Genomic DNA, 16,912 nt, shown 5'->3' with positions numbered 1-16,912 from the left:
TGCAATGATAACAAGCAGGTTATTCTGGAATAAATCTACCTGCACAGGAAAACTTGACTAGGTTTGATCTAAGACTAGCTAGAACCTGAATTTCCATATTATCGCATTTGGTTACTCTAGTGTGACATTAATTTCAAGGACATTAATTCTCTAAAATGATGATGGTATAACCTCAGTGGGAAACTACACATCTATCAACTTTTGTGTATATTAGCTCACAATATAAAAAAAAAGTTGCTAATAAACAGAAGAGAGGGACCCCAAATACATTCTCTGGCATAACAGAATATGAGAAATAAATACATTTCAGCCAACATCTTAGCCCAGAGTAGCAAGTGTAATTACCAAACAAACTATTACATTACATCTAATCAAAGTGAGAAAAATGGTTTAATTACCTTTTGTATAGCAAAAAATTGCCTGCTTAATATTGTCTTGTTCCAGAGACATTTCTGCCAATCTAACCCATTCTTCGGTGTCACTAGGATTTAAATGTGCAGCAATCAACTCAAATTGCAATGACTTCTCCATGTCACCTTGATCCTCATATATCATGGCAAGAGTAGAGAATGGCTCATAAGCCAGAGGAGCTATAATTGAATTAGAAAAATAAATTCCATTGACTGAGGGAAGTCGCTTGAGCTAACATTGATCCCACGGTTCAAACAGTGGATTATTTAGAATGATACTATCAGAATTATATAAACCATTTAATGGAATTTAGAATAAACACTAGATTACATTTGCTTTATTTTACTTTCATACATGTTTAGCATTTAAAAAATAATGTTCAAGCATTATTTTATTTAAACAGAATACAACATGAAAACCCTATCATCTACCTCATCTTCCTTGTGAAAAATCCCTCTTCACTAAGGCAAAGTATGGTTCAATAACTCAGTAAGTTCATCCCAATAACCATTAGCTATATCATGGGAATGAATTTTCATGATCTGGTTCCTACATCAAAGAGTATAGGATGAACTCAACTCACCTAAGCAGAACCTGACCCCAGGATATCAAAGTGACTGACTAATCTACATTTCTAAAATACTATTTCCAAAACAAAATTCAAAGACTAAGGATTAAAGTCAAAGATTAATACTGGGATGTAGCTCAGTGATAGAGTATGTGCCTAGCCTGTATGAGGCCCTGGGTTGAATCCCCAACACTGAAAATAATAATAATAAAAATTCAAAAATAAATAAGTATAAACTGAAATAAAATAGTAGATAATAATGGAAAGGAGGAACCAAATGAAATGTCCTGAAGAGTTGGGTTATTCTTACTTCTGAAGTAACCACAAGAAGTAGTGGCCTCAAATTACCATAATGAATAATTTAAGAAATTATAACATCTAAAACAACCCTATTATAATTAAAAGGAAATGCAAAAATAATAAAAAGACAAATTAAAATTTCACTGTCTCAGAACTACCCAAGCCAATCTGTGGAACATCAACTGACAATAATCAGCAAAGCAAGATAATAAATAAAAGTAATTAAAAAAAAAAAATCACTTTTGAAGATGTCCTGCAATATGCCCAAGATGTGCCATTTAGTTAAGAAATAGGGGACAAGTTTAAATTGCATCTTTACCAAAAAACAGGTTAAAATAACTCAGCATTGCCTGATCTAGAATATGAAAGGGGGAAAAAAACCACTCTTTTTTCCTTCTATATTCATAATGTGTCTGCCATTTCAAAAAAGATTAACATAGCTGGGTGTATAGCTCAGTGTTAGAGTGCTTGCATAGTATGTGCAATTCCCAGCACCACAATAATAAAATTTTTAAAAATACTAATAACAGTACAAGTCTAAAACCCATAGTGTAAAAAATTAAAAAGCAAAAAAGAGCCTTGAAAGTTCTTAATGATATCTCACTGAATCATACCCTATGATCCTTATTTTCTGCTAATAACGTGAAATGAATGTGGCAAGTTACTGTTACCACAATCACCTCTAAGTTTCTGAATATATTTGCAAATATACATTGAAATGCTTCTCCATTTGTTTTAAAAATTAGACTATTAAACTGCTATTATCAATAAATTCCCCACATAAAACACCTTGTCTTATGATTTCCATGCACATCAATATTGCCTCTTCATGTTCTCCTCGAGCAAAGCGAATATTGGCTTCACCCATGAGACCTCTCAGAGCTCTGGGAAGTTTACTCCGAGGCCTCTTCTCCTGCATGGAAGAAAAATGACATCCAGATAAAATATAGTAAAGTATTAGATTTTAATTCCAATGACATTAGTAAATACAGAACATAAAGAAACTGAAAGTTCCCTTTAAAACTTTTTATCTTCTAAACTCAGAACTAAGGACTAAATGGTTGCAACTATTGACTCTTTAGCCTTAAAGTCTACATTGGAGGAAAAAAATCTAAAACTCAGGTGGCAAGAAAGAACAGAATTATTCTATGATATTTTCCAGAGGGGCACCTAAGAAATTAAACTACAAACAAACAAACAAAAAAACTCTACAGTAGAAAAGTTCAAAACACAGTAAAATGTCTAATAAACAAAAATCAAAGTGGTCAGGAAATTACTAATCGCTAATTAGAACAACAAATTATAATGCTGCAAAATGGATGTACATGCCAAGAAACATATTATGATGTACTCTACTAGATCCTCCTTCGGGTTAGGGGTATAACTCAGTGATACAGCACTTGTCTAGCATGTGTGAGGCTTTGGGCTTAAGTGTCAATAACACACATATGCACAAAAACAATCCTCCTTTCAAATTTATCCACTCAGAATGAAGTTGATTTAAAAAAATATTGAGATATACTGCATACCTTCAAATAGCAAAACTAAAGTGTGATAACCAAGATTTTACATATAAATCCTCTAAAAAATATATAAAATAAGTAATTTACTTTCATCATTTTCTTGGTTTCACGATTGAGAACCATCTCCAATACAAATACATCGCCTGCAGTTGGTTGCTCAGGTGTTTCCTCCTCTTCCTCCTCTTCTTCCTCTTCCTCCTCATCATCTTCAGTCTCTCCAAGCATGGAAGCAAACACCTTATGAACTGACTTACTCACTCCATCTGATGTTTCTCCTACAGAAAGAGGCAGTAAGATTGGGGAGGCAGGGATAAAACCTTTGGAATACTCAGGGTTTGAAAGGAAAAAGTATTTTCTGGTTTTCTGGAATATAATTTTCTGACTCCAGCAACATCACATTTGAATTTAAAAAAAAAAAAAAAGGTAAACAAACATCCCCAAAAAACAACCCAAAGAAGAAAGTTGTCACAAAGCCATGTTTTCTGCTCTGTTGGAAAGCCAACTCCTCCTTTATGGCTCATCTGGATATGGAGGTAAATATTAAGTGAAAAAAATCAGAAACACATAATGTTAAAAACAAAGAGGGGAAAAGATGTTTTATTTGTAAGACACAGACCCAAGAACTAAACAAGCATATGGTAGAACCCACATGGTACAGCACAGTAGGTAGATATGAGAGCTATACAGCCAAGTTGCCTGGTTTCAAATTCTATCTCCATCTATCAATAGCTATATAACCTTGGACAAATCACTGAGGCCCTGTATAAGTGCTTTGAATAAGCCAGCACACAGTAAAACCTCACTGAATACTACTAATTTACTAATAGTATTAAAATAACATTATCATTTTTACTAATAATTTACTATTATTTATACTAATAGTATTAAAATAGCATTATTATTTCAGAAACAAAATTAACCTGACATACTTCATCTGCATATTAGGATACTATTACAGTAGAATGATTTTTATATGTTCATAACAACCTTCATAATGATGAAGAAAAGGTTAAATTCAGAAGTCATTTTTCTGTTAAATAAAGCAGAAATATAAAACACATTTTAGAAAAATTCAAAAAAAAAACAGTTAAAATTTTAAATACTATATTCAAAAACCTTTAAGCCCGTTCAGTTATATGAAACACTTCAAACCCCAAAGATATTGAATAAATGAAATATTCATGTTAAGGAAAAAAATGAAGTAATACTTTAGGAAGAAAAGGTTTTAAAAGCTACATGTTCTGAACAACAAATAAGTAATTATTATTAAGAAGTCATAAACATCATATTCAAAAATTCTGAACATCCAAAAGAAAGATGCCAAGTTCATCACAGGAGGAAAAAAAAAAGATAAAAGAAAAATCATATGATCATCTTGAAGAATAATCTGCAACCTGGGCATGGTGAAGCATAACTATAATCCCAGTGGCTCAGGAAGCTGAGGCAGGAGGATCTCTAGGTCAAAGCCAGCCTTAGCAAAAGGAAGGTGCTAGGCAACTCAGTAAGACCCATCTCTATGTAAAATACAAAACAGGGCTGGGGATGTGGCTCAGTGGCTGAGTGCCCTTGAGTTCCATCCCTGGTACCTCCCCACCTCCAAAAAAAAAAAAAAGAATAATCTGCTAAAATACAATTCATTCCTAATAGTCTTCGTCAACTAGAAATGAAAGGAATAATCTTTACTTTGATGAAAATTATCTACTGGTGAATCATGGTGGCACATGCCTATAATTTCATGACTTAAGAGGCTGACAAGAGGATGGCAAGTTCCAGGCCATTCTGGGCAACTTAGCAAGACCTTGTCTCAAAATAAAAACAAAAAGGGCTGGGAATGTAGCTTAGTGGCACATATCCCCTGGGTTCAATCCCCAGTACTGGGGGGGAAAAAAAATCTTAACAATTTTCCATAGTTTATCAATTTATAGTGAATTATTGAAAGTTACTGAGATTGAAACAAAAATTCCTGTTGGTACCACTTCCATTCAATATTTTACTCATTTTACTGGATGTCTTAACCAAGTTAAAAAAAGGGGGGGGGGCAAAAGATGGCAAGGAAGAAATAAAATTATCATATTATCATTACAGATGACATGATCATATATAGGAGATCCAAAAGAATCTAAATACAACTTGCAGAATACATTGATTTAACAAGGTTGTAGGATTCAAGGTTAATATATAAAAATTGTAGTTTTAAATATCAGTAATGATGAATTGAATATGAAATTAAAAGACCCTATCTGTGTGGTATGTAGGAAAGGAACGCAAGAGCAAGGTCCAGGAAGAAAAAGAAATGATACTAAAAAGACCATATATTTCAATAAGTAGCTTTTGCCAAAGCTTGTTCAAAAGTAATCCCTTCTATCCTGAAAACATGCTCACACTCTCCAATAGTCTTTGAAGGGTTCTGGGACAATTCCTTCTTAAGAAACAGGGAAACTTATATCTTTAAAAACTAAGGTTATTGTTCCAGGTGAGGCCAGCCGGTTCTTGCCTCTCTGCTCTAATGATCCAGAACTGGACTCAGCTGAACTCTTTTTTTTTTTTTTTTTTAAAGGGAGGGCCTGATGGCCAGCTCTTGAGGTCAACTTTAGGCAATAAGACTGACAAGCACTCAGTGTTCCTGCTGTTAGATTTATACCTCAAAGACTAACTATAAAAGAGGTGCTTATTCCCTGAGCAAATAAAGAAGGACCCATAGATTGTAGAACTTCAGTCGCTTTCCCACACCACTTGCATGGCAAAATAAGAAAGTGTAACCCCAATTTCCTCCCTTTACCCTTTTGTCCTCATGTGGTCCAGGGAGGTAGGAATAAAGCTTGTTTGTTTTCTGTGTGTTCTCTTGTGTACATATGTGTTCAAAGAGAAAAGAGCCAGTCTAAACGTTTACCCCCCAAAACTAGAGTTTAGTTTAGTCCTTCATCAGACTCTATAGGTACATTCTAATTGACAATTCAGCATATTTGGTAACTTAACATGGGAAATGGATATAATGAACTATTTGCATTCTGATCATTAGGTGTATCAATCCCTACAACTTAACAGATTTGCATATTATTTCATCCATTAAGCTCTGATGAGTTTAATTAGTCTTCAATGTGCTAACCAAATTTAATATCTGGACATTCAAAGCTTAGGACTGGATCCTAGAATGAGGCAGCCACCAATAATAACAATGTGTGTGAAGTCTCATCTGAGCAGCCAACTCACCTTCCAGTCTGACATGGTTTGAAAGGGAGTTTGTACAGAAGTATGACTCATTACAATCTAGGTGAGTATGATCTGAAATTAGTCACCAATTGAGAAGCCCAATTTTAAAAATAATGACTACAAAGGTCACCAAACAAATACATCAATTTGAAACACTTCTCCAACATGAAGAACTCACAAAAATAACTATTATCATATAATGACTAATATTAATGGATCAGCTACTACATACAAAGCACCATGCTCCTGATAAACTGGGCAATCAATAATACCACTTCACATGTAGTGTGACTCTACATTGTGTACAACCAGAGACATGAAAAGTTGTGCTCCATTTGTAGACAATGAATCAAAATGCATTCTGATATCATATATAACTAATTAGAATTTTTTTTAAAAAAAATTTAAAAAGGGATGCCAATGAACTTTCAAGGGAATGGAAACATCCTATGCCACGACTGAGCAAAAACATGGGTGTACATGTTGTTATAAAAAAGTACATGTACTTTTGTACAATAGTAAACTATGTGCTTAAAATCAGTGCATTTTGCTGTATGAAAATTACAGTGTAACAATAGCACTGATTAATAAACCTGAATTGCAAAAACAGTTTTAAGAACTCTTTTCATTCTCAAAAGAAACACACATTGACATTAGAAGACTGAGAAAATAGATTTTTAAAAAGGAAACTAAAAATCATCCATAATCTACTAAAAAATAATACCACTTCAATTAAGAAAATGTTTTCACTAAATTACTCTGCTTAGGTACTCTCTTTTTAAAAATATTTTTTAGTTCTTGTTGGACACAATACCTTTATTTCACTTATTTATTTTTATGTGGTGCTGAGGATGGAACCTAGGGCCTAGCACGTGGGAGGCCAGCGCTCCACTGCTGCCATACAACCCCAGCCCCAGGTACTCTTAATATTTAATGCACATAGCAAATGATCTAAACATACCTTCATTGGCATCTTTGTCCTGGGATTTGGTAGATTCAATTCCTGATGATGATGGAACTTCAGAATCATCTGGGTTTTCTTCAGCTGATAATTTTCCTTTTTCCTGAAGACTCTGTGATTGAAAATTAACTTAGTTGATTCCAAAAACTAGTGCAGATTTAGCTCTCCTCAAATTTAGCTTTGCCTTAACTTTTATTTATACAGCCTAGACCTAGACACCATATATGGATTTAAATTTGAATACTGTCAAAGCAAGTACTTAGGTCTGATCCTCCGGTCTTAATAAGTCATTTGTAAAGAATAATAAATAATAAAAGTGATTTTCTCACTAATCTAATACTTTCAACAAAGACATGGGTCACTTACTCAAGAAACCATCAGCTAACTTCAAAATGTTCACTTTTATTTTCCCTGAGACTTCAAGTAAGCGAGAAGATGTACAAAGCGCAGATATTTTCTAAGTATGAAAAATGAAGTATGAATGAAGATTTTCTTATCAATTTGGTTCACTTCGTGGAAGACAATATCTCACCAGCGCGGACTCATCAAAAACCGGAGCTCAGGGTTTAAGGTTTAGCTCTGGAGCAGTGTGCAGGGCTAGGCCCTGGGCTTCATACCAGAAATAGACACACTGGGGCGCGCAGACGTGAGCTACCCACCCACGATCACAAACGACTTTGTGGCACAGCTAGGACTAGAACTAGTCAAACATTTTGACTCCAAAGTCTTCTCCCTGCTCCCAAGTAACCTACCAGCATTAAGCTAGGCTCAAATAAAAATTCACCACTTGGCAAAAAAGGGAAGAAGTTACCACCGAGACAAAAGCTTTTCCGTAGGGGAAAATGTTTTAAGAGGATCTTAGCACAGGGACGAGGGGTGAAAACCGGAGTTTCGGTATTAGTAGGAAAAAGCTTCTGGGACTTCTGGGCCCAGCCTGTCACTGCGGAAGGGTCACCTGGGTCCCCCACACCTAAGTGTTTTAGGACGAGAGAGTGGGCATCTCACTTTCTTCTCACGGGTTTTTCTCTCTTCTCTCCGCCTTTCGAACTCTTCAAAGGAGATTTTCCCTTCCAGGTAGTCGATGAGTTCCGGGCTGAACCCCGACATGTCTGCAGGGTCGGTTTAATCAGCCCCAACCACCGGAACAAAGAAGAGGAAAGCAGCGACTCCCGTACTCTACTCGGCGCCGGGGCCGCGGAGAGTGGGGACACCTCGTGCTCCAAGGAAACCTGCCCGGCCCGCGCCGCAGACACGGCGCTCGGGTTCCGCTGGTGCGCCAGGCCCGGGGCTTTCTTCCACCAGCCCCGGCGTGTTGCGCCGGGACGCGCTGTGGATCCTTCTCACTCAGGGCTGTCCCCAGCCTCCTACTGATGAAAACTTTGGGGCAGGTCGAAAAAAATGTGCTTCAAACAGACTTTTAAAATCTAGATAATCTCCCTTCACTCCACGAAATTGTTTTATTCTCATTCCTAATCAGTTTCCATTTCTGAAATTTTTAAGAAATTAATCCGGTCTTGGCTGTAATGATTTTCCCCCTTAATTTAACTGCTCTGCCACGTGCATGTTTCACTTTCCATTTCGCTCCTGCTGCAGAAAACTGAAGTCCTCCCACAATTTACTCCTTAAACCACATCACCTTCGTCTGGCACCTTCAGTTTTCCTTTTTTCCATAAATCCTCTAAATCTGGCTTTCCTCAGGTGTCTTCTCAATACTTGATGAGTTTCTAGGCTGTTTAGGGCAACTACTGTCGTACAAATTAAGTACATCTGTCAAGAAAAATCTTTAGAAGTAAAAATTGTTATTCCCAGTGTCACAGTGGAGTTTCTAGTAAATACTAGAATCAGGATTTCTTAATTTCATTTTTGGTGCTAGGGATTGAATTTAGGGCCTCGGGTATGCTAAGCACCCATTCTACCACTGAACTACACCAGGGCCCTAGAACCAGGATTTGATCCCTGATCTCCGGCTTCAAATCCCATGTTTGAAATTGTGATGATTTACTGTCTCCCCTTAATGAAGCTGTTTTTCAACTCCACACTTTGATTTACTGTGTCTCTCTGCATATCCTAATCTAGAGACTATTTGGAATCATTTTGAGAATAGCTTTAGCTGATGTGTCATCATAAACCCTACTCTAGTCCAGTAATTTGTATTCAAAACATGTTTGTGAGTTAAATTGAATGAAAATGGAAGTGCATTTGAAACTGTGAGCAAGGGAGTTGAGGTGTGGAGAGTATAGCTTGGTATGTAGCTAATGTTAGAGACAGTTACAGGGAGTCTGTCATTTGACCATCTTTATAACAATCCAGGTGAAATTAAGCAGCAGTAGGATGGCAGAATGAGAAGCCAGGACCTGCAAGAGCAGGGCTGCTGGGTGAGAGAAAAAATATCTCATACTCTTTCTCAAGAGGAAGAATCCTCATGGTACTATCAGGGTATAAAATATGAAAGGTGAACAAGTGGGATATGTCAAGTTAATCCACAGAAATCATTTGTAGGAATTTTTCCCTGAAGTTTTCCAGGCAGTCAGGATCTGCATCTAAGAAGTCAAGAGTCTCTAGTTCTAACTTTCCTAGGGAAAAAGAAAAGAATCAAAGCAAGAGGGGATGGTAAATTGGTAAAAACACTCTAAGACCCAGATGGTTTAGACTAGCTTGTTTTATTGTTGAATACCTAGAATTTGGGGAATAACAAATCTGAAGGTACAGATTTCCATTAAAGAAGAAGGAAGCAATGCACAAGGGGTGGGTGGAGAATCTTGATGACGTGAAAGTTCTTTTAGAAGTCAGAACACACTTGAGTAACTTGAACTTTTAATCTGTTTTTCTTTTCCCCGCTTCCTGGTAGTGATTTGTCCCCTGGTGAGTCAGCGACATCCACATTACCTTGTGATGAAGCAGAACTGTTACAGCAATAATGAAAAGAGCAAGAAGAAACATTTTGGTTCTTCAGGCTGATTTTTGAGAATCAAAATGGGAAGTCTGAAGGAAGCAGAACATTGAATTTATACCTTGACGAGAGAATTAAGAGAGTATATAGAGAAGAGATTTCTCCATTCTTTTTTCTTGTCAAGGGGAGGAGTCAGGAAGAGCTGTGACACTTTTGGGGAGGCCATTTTTCCATGATCTTTTACTTTTCTGCAAAAGCTTGTGGTCAGTTTCTCTTTATAGAGCAAACATGCTCAAAAGTAGAGATAGTGCTTCTTTCTGGGATATAGAGTTTTGTTTTATGATCAGTATAATAAAGATAATGTTTCTCTCCAGGGCAAAGTTTGAGCATTTTTGCAAGCAGCCCCATTATAAGAGTAGGAATTTCCTAGTTTGGAGCTCCTCACCTTTGGCACAAACCCACTTGTGCCAAGCATGCCCCTGAACCCACACTTGCATGCCCTCCTTCAATATTTGGGGGATGAGGAGAACCCACGTGAATATAAAATTCATGCTGCCTGTCACATCATGAGAAATAAAGCCAATTGTCTCAGACCCGAGTTTCATGTGACTGCCTGGATTGATGAAAATGTAGAAAGCTATTGTGTAGTTTACAAATACAATACAACCACACACTCTCAACAGTTCATGACCAAACTAGATCTGAGACAGAGAACAATAGGCCATGTCCTGAGAATGGGGTCCTCACTGAAAAAGAGCAAGGGTCAGTGTTGGGAGGCTGCCAAGGATCTAAGTAGAGGAGTACCACAGACCTCTTAAACATTTGCAGAACATTTATTTCCATTCAAGGAAAGACGACAGTTCTTCTATTTTCCTAACAATTATTCTGTTTCCCAGGGGTGGTGTGAAGACCAGAATTGACACAAAGTAAAGATTTTGCCTTCTCCAAATGCCAACAGTGAAGCCAGAATTAGACAGGCAGTCAGTATAGATAGGTAAATTGAGTCAGGTCAGATCAAGGAGGCCAATTTGAGTGAGCTCGGGAAGTTGGAGACTGTCCCCTGAAGGATTGAAATGTTAATTCCTTCAGAGCCCTTCCTCCACCCTTATCAAGAACCTGCCCCTGCTCCAACCTGTTGCGAAGGTAACCTGTCCCAGGAATTGCCCCCCACCCCTTACAGGGAGTTATAAAGTTGTTAATGTGTCCCTGGCTGGTCTTCTCCCATCCCACTGAGCATCTCCTGGGCCTAGTCATGTAGGAAGGAAGGAGAGAGATAGGGGAAGTGAGCAGGAGAATAAAGGAAGCCTAGGACATATTAAAAAAAGGCAGAACGCCTCGCTTCTTAGGATACCAGGATACCAACTATGGCCCCCTTCTCCCTCCTGGGAAAAGTCTGTTACCCGCCTTTTTATATGAACCCTGCTTTGTATGCTTGCTTCGGCGTGCTTCTCTAATGTTATACTTCAACATGTGAGGGAGCACAACTCGTCACCAGTAACCCGAGGTATCAATAGCATCATCATTATGGATCTCAAGGCAATGTGGAGTAAGGGCTGCTATCAACAGCTACTAATTGTGATGAATTTTGCAGCTGAAGGATGCAAAATTCTGCCCTGAGACTTTGCAAGCTCTTGCCTAAATCCTATGTGAGTGTCTTTCCTTTTCAAAGGTCCTGAAGATGATAAGCACTCCCTTTGTGGTGGTCTTGACACCCAGTGGTAGAGTAGGAGTGAGAAAAGGAAAACCACTGGTACTTGGAAAGGAACTCAATAGCAGTGAAACACTCTCTTCCTTATAAAAGCTATGCTTATCAATAATTACTTATATTTTAATGGGAAAGAATAATTTTGTCAACTAAAAGCAGCTTCCATTATAGTGTGAAGGATAGTAGAATAGGGCACAATTACTTCAATTTAACAAGTGTTTATTGAACACTTGCTACATGCTAGCCATTGTGCTAGCCTCAGGAGAAAAAAAAATGGAGCCAGGAGGAGTTGTGCATGCTTATTTTCTCAGTGGCTCTGGAGGCTAAAAAAGGAGGATTGTGAGTTCAAAAGCCAGCCTCTGCAAAAAGTGAGGCGCCAAGCAACTCAGTGAGACCCTTTCTCTAAATAAAATACAAAATAGGGCTGGGGATATGGCTCAGTGGTTGAGTGACCCTGAGTTCAATCCTTGGTACCAAAAAAGAAAAAAAAAAAAAAGGATTAGACATGATATTTTTCTCACCAAGACCTCACAATCCTCCAGGGAAAACAGACACGTTTACAACTAACTACAATAAAATATATTAAACTAGGCAGAATTTATTCTTACATAAACATTTTATTCTTGATATTCAGTATTGACAATCCACAAAAACCCACTAAAACTATTTTGGAACATACAGATTAACATTGTTAGGACATTGATGTTCATATTCTAGTACAGTGTTTCTTTTGCAGGAATCACAGAGAAAATGATAAAACTATCCATAATGATATAGCACAGGTAATCATTCCAAATGAGCATATGGGAATTAGAATAATTTAGAACACACCATGATGAGGAGAGGAGGTTGGTTGGAAAAGAATAGAAATCCTCCTGTTTCTCCTCTCTCTTCTTGAGGAGGTTGTGTTCCACAGACTGAAGACTGAGTGTAGCTAGAATATTTGATTTAGCACAATGTCAGCCTCTGAATATATTAGCATGAGAGCATCTTCCAGAGACCTTGGTACCTCCTAGAATCCCATATCTGCTTGCTTCCATTTCGACGTACTCTCATTTGGTATGAAACTAATATTGTGAGTTTTTAAGGAAAATATCTAATTTGGAAGATTATTACCTTTTCACCTATGATGTCTTTTTTTTCATGTTTTTGTAAGTCCTATAAATACATGCAGTGCTCTACATCAACATGATAATAGAAGGGAAAAACACTCCAAAATATGCGCATAAGTCACATACATCCCAAAGGTCCAAATATTTATATATAAATATGCGTATGTAGAATAAAATCATTACAAATTGACAAATAAGCATAAAGGAGAAGTAACACGCAAAAGTTTAGCCATGACCATGGTGGAATAGTTCTAAAGAGAATCTGCTTCTGTAGTTTTAAAATGGCCTTGACTCCTGAAAGAACAAGGAAATGTTATAATGAAATAGAAAATTAAGACAAAGACACCCAACTCAACATATTTCAATGAAAACTTTTTGTTCTCATTTTATATCAGAGATATTAGAAATATAGAGCTCCTAATTATGAAATTACTCCAAATCAGAAGCTCAGCTTCTTTCACAACTTTGATTAATTCCTATATTACCTCATTCCATGCTCACAGGAAAGTATCTATTGATACTTTCTGTGAGGCAGAGATTAGTATCTGCAATTACAAATGAAGAAACTGAGGTTTACAAGCAATGTATATACCTCATACCAAAATAGGAAACATGGTATTAATGATTATTCTGTTTTAGCATCTGATACCCTATAGTCTGTTTATGTTTTATTTTAATCAAGGAAAAACTTTATTAATATCTTTCTGTTTATTCCATTTTATTTTTTCATCTTAGGATAGTATTCAAGTTCATATTTCACATCACAAATTGCATATCTTTTTTTAAATAAGGATCATTATTTCTTTTAAACATCTCATTTAAGAGAACTAATAATGAAAAACCTCTCAAAAATACAATGAAATATAAAGGTGGTTATGCTTCCTCACAATTTCACCAATATGTAGAAGAATGGGAAAAGATTTTAATTATGATTCCATTCTGTTTATTATTCAGCCAAACAAGATGCTAATATGCTAGAACCATAATGTATTTTCTTGAAATGTACCATAACCTGCTTCTTTTTAAATGGTACATATAGAAGGCTAAAGTAATAAGAATACTAAATTCAAGTCTTAAACATGATTTTTTTTTTTTTTTTGGCAGTGCTGGGACTTGAACCTAGGGCCTCGTACATGCTAGGCAAGCATCTACCACTGAACTACATTCACAACCCCATAAATGCCATTTTTACTAATATTTTACCTTGTTTTTCTCTAAATTAGGAAGTTCGAGTTCTATGAGTTCGATTTTTCCCTTCAAAAGAACCATTCTTTTAACTTTTATTTTTTATTTAACCCAACTGCTCAATTTGATATATTTCTTTATGTATGATTTTCTACATAACTTAGCTATATGATATGGTCTGAAAAAAGCTGTAGGTAAGAGTATGTAATATTTAATTAATTTAATCATTCTAATTAAGAGTAACAATTCAATATTGTAATATATGTATCCCTAGAAATATATGCTTAAATTTGTAACTATTATTTTTAAAAGCCATACTATAAAATACTCGAACCAACTCAAATATTTAATAGTGATGAGTATTATCAGAACTCAGCACTTTTTTCTCTGAGGAAATAAGTCACTTTTCAAAGAAATATAAATCTCTACTTATGGCTGATTTGCATATTTGGTTAGATCTTGGGAATAAAGCAACAATTTTACCTGAGCTCAGAGGAAACTTTCAACCTTTGAGGTAATTGGGAAAGGAATTTTTCTGTTCTTCATAGTCTGCAAACGCAGCAGCTATCAGTTCTGGCTGGAAAGAGAGAGGTCTGGGATTCTCATTCATGGAGAAAGTACTTGGAAACCTCCCAAGATCAAGACCTCTGCCCTTAAAATATGCCTGAAGGCTTCTGAAAAACTAGAGAGAAAGAAAATATTCATTGCCATATGTAAATGAAACATCACAACTCAAATATGAATTTTCTCCTCTCCTTATCTCTCCCTGAATTGACTTTAAGACTAATCTAAGAAGCAGGAGGTTGAAAATTCAGAAAGAGAAGTTCAAGCTTCAATTTGTCTCCTCCTCCTCTCCTCCTACCATCTTTCTTACATTTCAACCCTAAACAAGATCATTCACCATTGTTGATGAAAAATTCCAAGAGAGGAATGTCAATCATAATAGCACCACAGGCAGGATTCACTGTGAACTGTTTGAGTACTGAGGTCATAAATGAATCTGAACTCCACATTTATTAGCTCAGTGTCTCCTCTGCTGAAGGAGAGAGCCACTTGCTGCCCTTGGCAGTAGTTTCTTTTTAAGTAAGTGTTTTTCAGATTCTGTTTAAGAAACAAGCACATAGAAACTGGGCAAAGTATTACTGGTTTAATTATTCTAAACTACATTTCACATCATTTTCTTTAGAAAAAAATATATTTTGAAAGAGTCATATCAACATGTTTATTGTATTTGGCATGCTTTAGAATTTTTACTGGTCTTCTGAATTCTATTTTCTAGATAACCATATGTTGAAAATATGCTTAGTAACTTGATAACTATGCAGGGTCACTTTCCAATTTTTGTGATTAAGTTTTGCAAATGTTGGTTGTATGATTGTCTATGTTATCATCAGTACAATTTAAGTTGAGCAAAAAACCAGTTCCCTGCTATACTATTTACTTATTTATTCAGGTACTGGGGATTGAATCCAGGAGTGCTTAACCACTGAGCTGTACCCCCCAACCCGTTTTTCTTTTTTTATTTTTGAGACAGGGTTTCACTAAGTTGCTTAGGGCCTTGCTAAGTTGTTGAGGCTGGCCTCAAACTTTTAATCCTCCAGCCTCAGTCACCGGGATTACAGGTGTGAAACTCAGCCCCTTTTTATTTTTTAAGAAAGCATCTTACTGGGCTGGGGATGTGGCTCAAGTGGTAACTCGATTGCCTCGCATATATGAGACAATGGGTTCGATCCTCAGCACCACATAAAAATAAATAAGTGAAATAAAGGCATGCTGTCCATCTACAACTAAAAAATAAATAAATAAAAAAGAAAGTGTCTTACTATGTTGCTGCTAAGGCTGGCTTCAAACTTGTGATCCTCCTGCTTCAGCCTCCCAAGTAACTGGCATTACAGGCACACACCACAATTACATTATTTTGTGTATGTATTAGGAATCAAGGCTATAAAGTCAATGTGTATATAAGACATTTACAAATGTCATGTGCTGAGTATGCATAAGATCATTTCTAAATATAAATGTTTCTCCTTACAGAAATAAATGTGAACTGTCCAGAGAAACAATAGAATGCCCACCACTCAACTAGCAAAACATTGGACCTGTCCTTGTGGAAATCCTCAACTCCTGGTAGCCTCTTCTCAACTCTGCTCTACAAAACAGGACACAGCGTGCATAATTTCAGAGAGGTGCCAGTTCCACCTTTTATTCAGCATGTCCCAGATGTGTTCTTACCAGATCACGATTTCTGGGGTTGCTGAGTGGCTTCCACTTGTCTTCATTTCTCAATGTGGCTCCATGCACATGCCCAGTTAGCACCAGGGCAACACACAGCAGCAAGAGGGGTGCTTTGGACATGATGCAATGAAGCTGAGTAAAAGGAGAGATGGTGGGGGGATAATCTATAAAGATAGAAAAGGAAGGAGAAATGACTACTGGTTCACCTAAATTTTTCAACCATCTTTTCCATATTCACTTTCAAAGGAGGCCCTCCAAATCCAGGTGATTCACTTAAAAGAGTCCATGATAAGGAGAACATTATACAATGATGAGCAAAGCAATTATGAATACAACCTAGAAAGTCCAAGCATGCCTTTTTAATCTTTGAATAAATACACACTTTGCTTTCTCCAAGAAATCAAGTTTTACAGCCAAACCTTAAATTACTTATGTCTTAAGATAGCATCCTTAAAAAAGAAAAAATTACTTCAGATACCCTATACTGAGAAATGCCTCCAACATACACATCTGAGACAGAGAAATGCATCTTATACCACTATGAATACAGACTGTCTTTCCACCCCAATATGTGAAATGGAAACAGAAATACAAAGGGCAATAAAGCTTACCAGGAGCTTGGCTTTGGCTGGCCCTTGTAGGTAATCTTGCCTACAATCTGCAAGACGATTCATAGGTACTTATAACCCGAGGATCAGCTGGAGGTGGGAGCCAGTGACGTGTGCAGAGGATCAAAAGTAATGATCCCATTTTCATCCATGGCACAAAGTCCCTTGAGAATCAGATCTGCAAGCTTCTTCAGGGATAGCCTA

The 16,912-nt window shown here is 36.7% G+C and overlaps 2 protein-coding genes across 3 annotated transcripts in view; both read right to left on the bottom strand.

The window, feature by feature from the left end:
• Positions 1–8,173, bottom strand: part of Gtf3c3 (general transcription factor IIIC subunit 3) — a 44,294-nt gene extending 36,121 nt beyond the window's left edge. For both annotated transcript variants that reach the window (XM_076865770.1, XM_076865772.1), the window contains exons 1-5: positions 7,979–8,173; positions 6,974–7,085; positions 2,890–3,077; positions 2,069–2,192; positions 399–590 (exon numbers count right to left, since the gene is read on the bottom strand). In XM_076865770.1, the coding sequence (XP_076721885.1) occupies positions 399–590; positions 2,069–2,192; positions 2,890–3,077; positions 6,974–7,085; positions 7,979–8,080 (718 nt within the window). In that variant the 5' untranslated portion in view covers positions 8,081–8,173. The remainder of the gene's footprint in view (positions 1–398; positions 591–2,068; positions 2,193–2,889; positions 3,078–6,973; positions 7,086–7,978) is intronic.
• Positions 8,174–14,367: 6,194 nt separating this feature from the next.
• Positions 14,368–16,220, bottom strand: C9H2orf66 (chromosome 9 C2orf66 homolog). The gene is made up of 2 exons (XM_076865583.2): positions 16,098–16,220; positions 14,368–14,547 (listed from the first exon to the last, which is right to left on the bottom strand). The coding sequence occupies exons 1-2, from the start codon at positions 16,218–16,220 to the stop codon at positions 14,368–14,370; spliced, it is 303 nt and encodes a 100-aa protein (XP_076721698.1).
• Between the last annotated feature and the right edge of the window lie 692 nt (positions 16,221–16,912).

The sequence above is a fragment of the Callospermophilus lateralis genome, chromosome 9, assembly GCF_048772815.1.
Source record: "Callospermophilus lateralis isolate mCalLat2 chromosome 9, mCalLat2.hap1, whole genome shotgun sequence".
NCBI lineage: Eukaryota > Metazoa > Chordata > Mammalia > Rodentia > Sciuridae > Callospermophilus > Callospermophilus lateralis.
Note: the sequence above shows the minus strand (reverse complement) of the source record. Positions and strands in the feature narration are given on the sequence as shown.

Coding starts and splice junctions, on each gene's coding strand:
- C9H2orf66 (XM_076865583.2), bottom strand. CDS start 16,220: ATGTCCAAAGCACCCCTCTTGCTGCTGTGTGTTGCCCTGGTGCTAACT. Junction 14,548..16,097: donor ACCCCAGAAATCGTGATCTG/GTAAGAACACAT, acceptor CTTTCTCTCTAG/TTTTTCAGAAGCCTTCAGGC.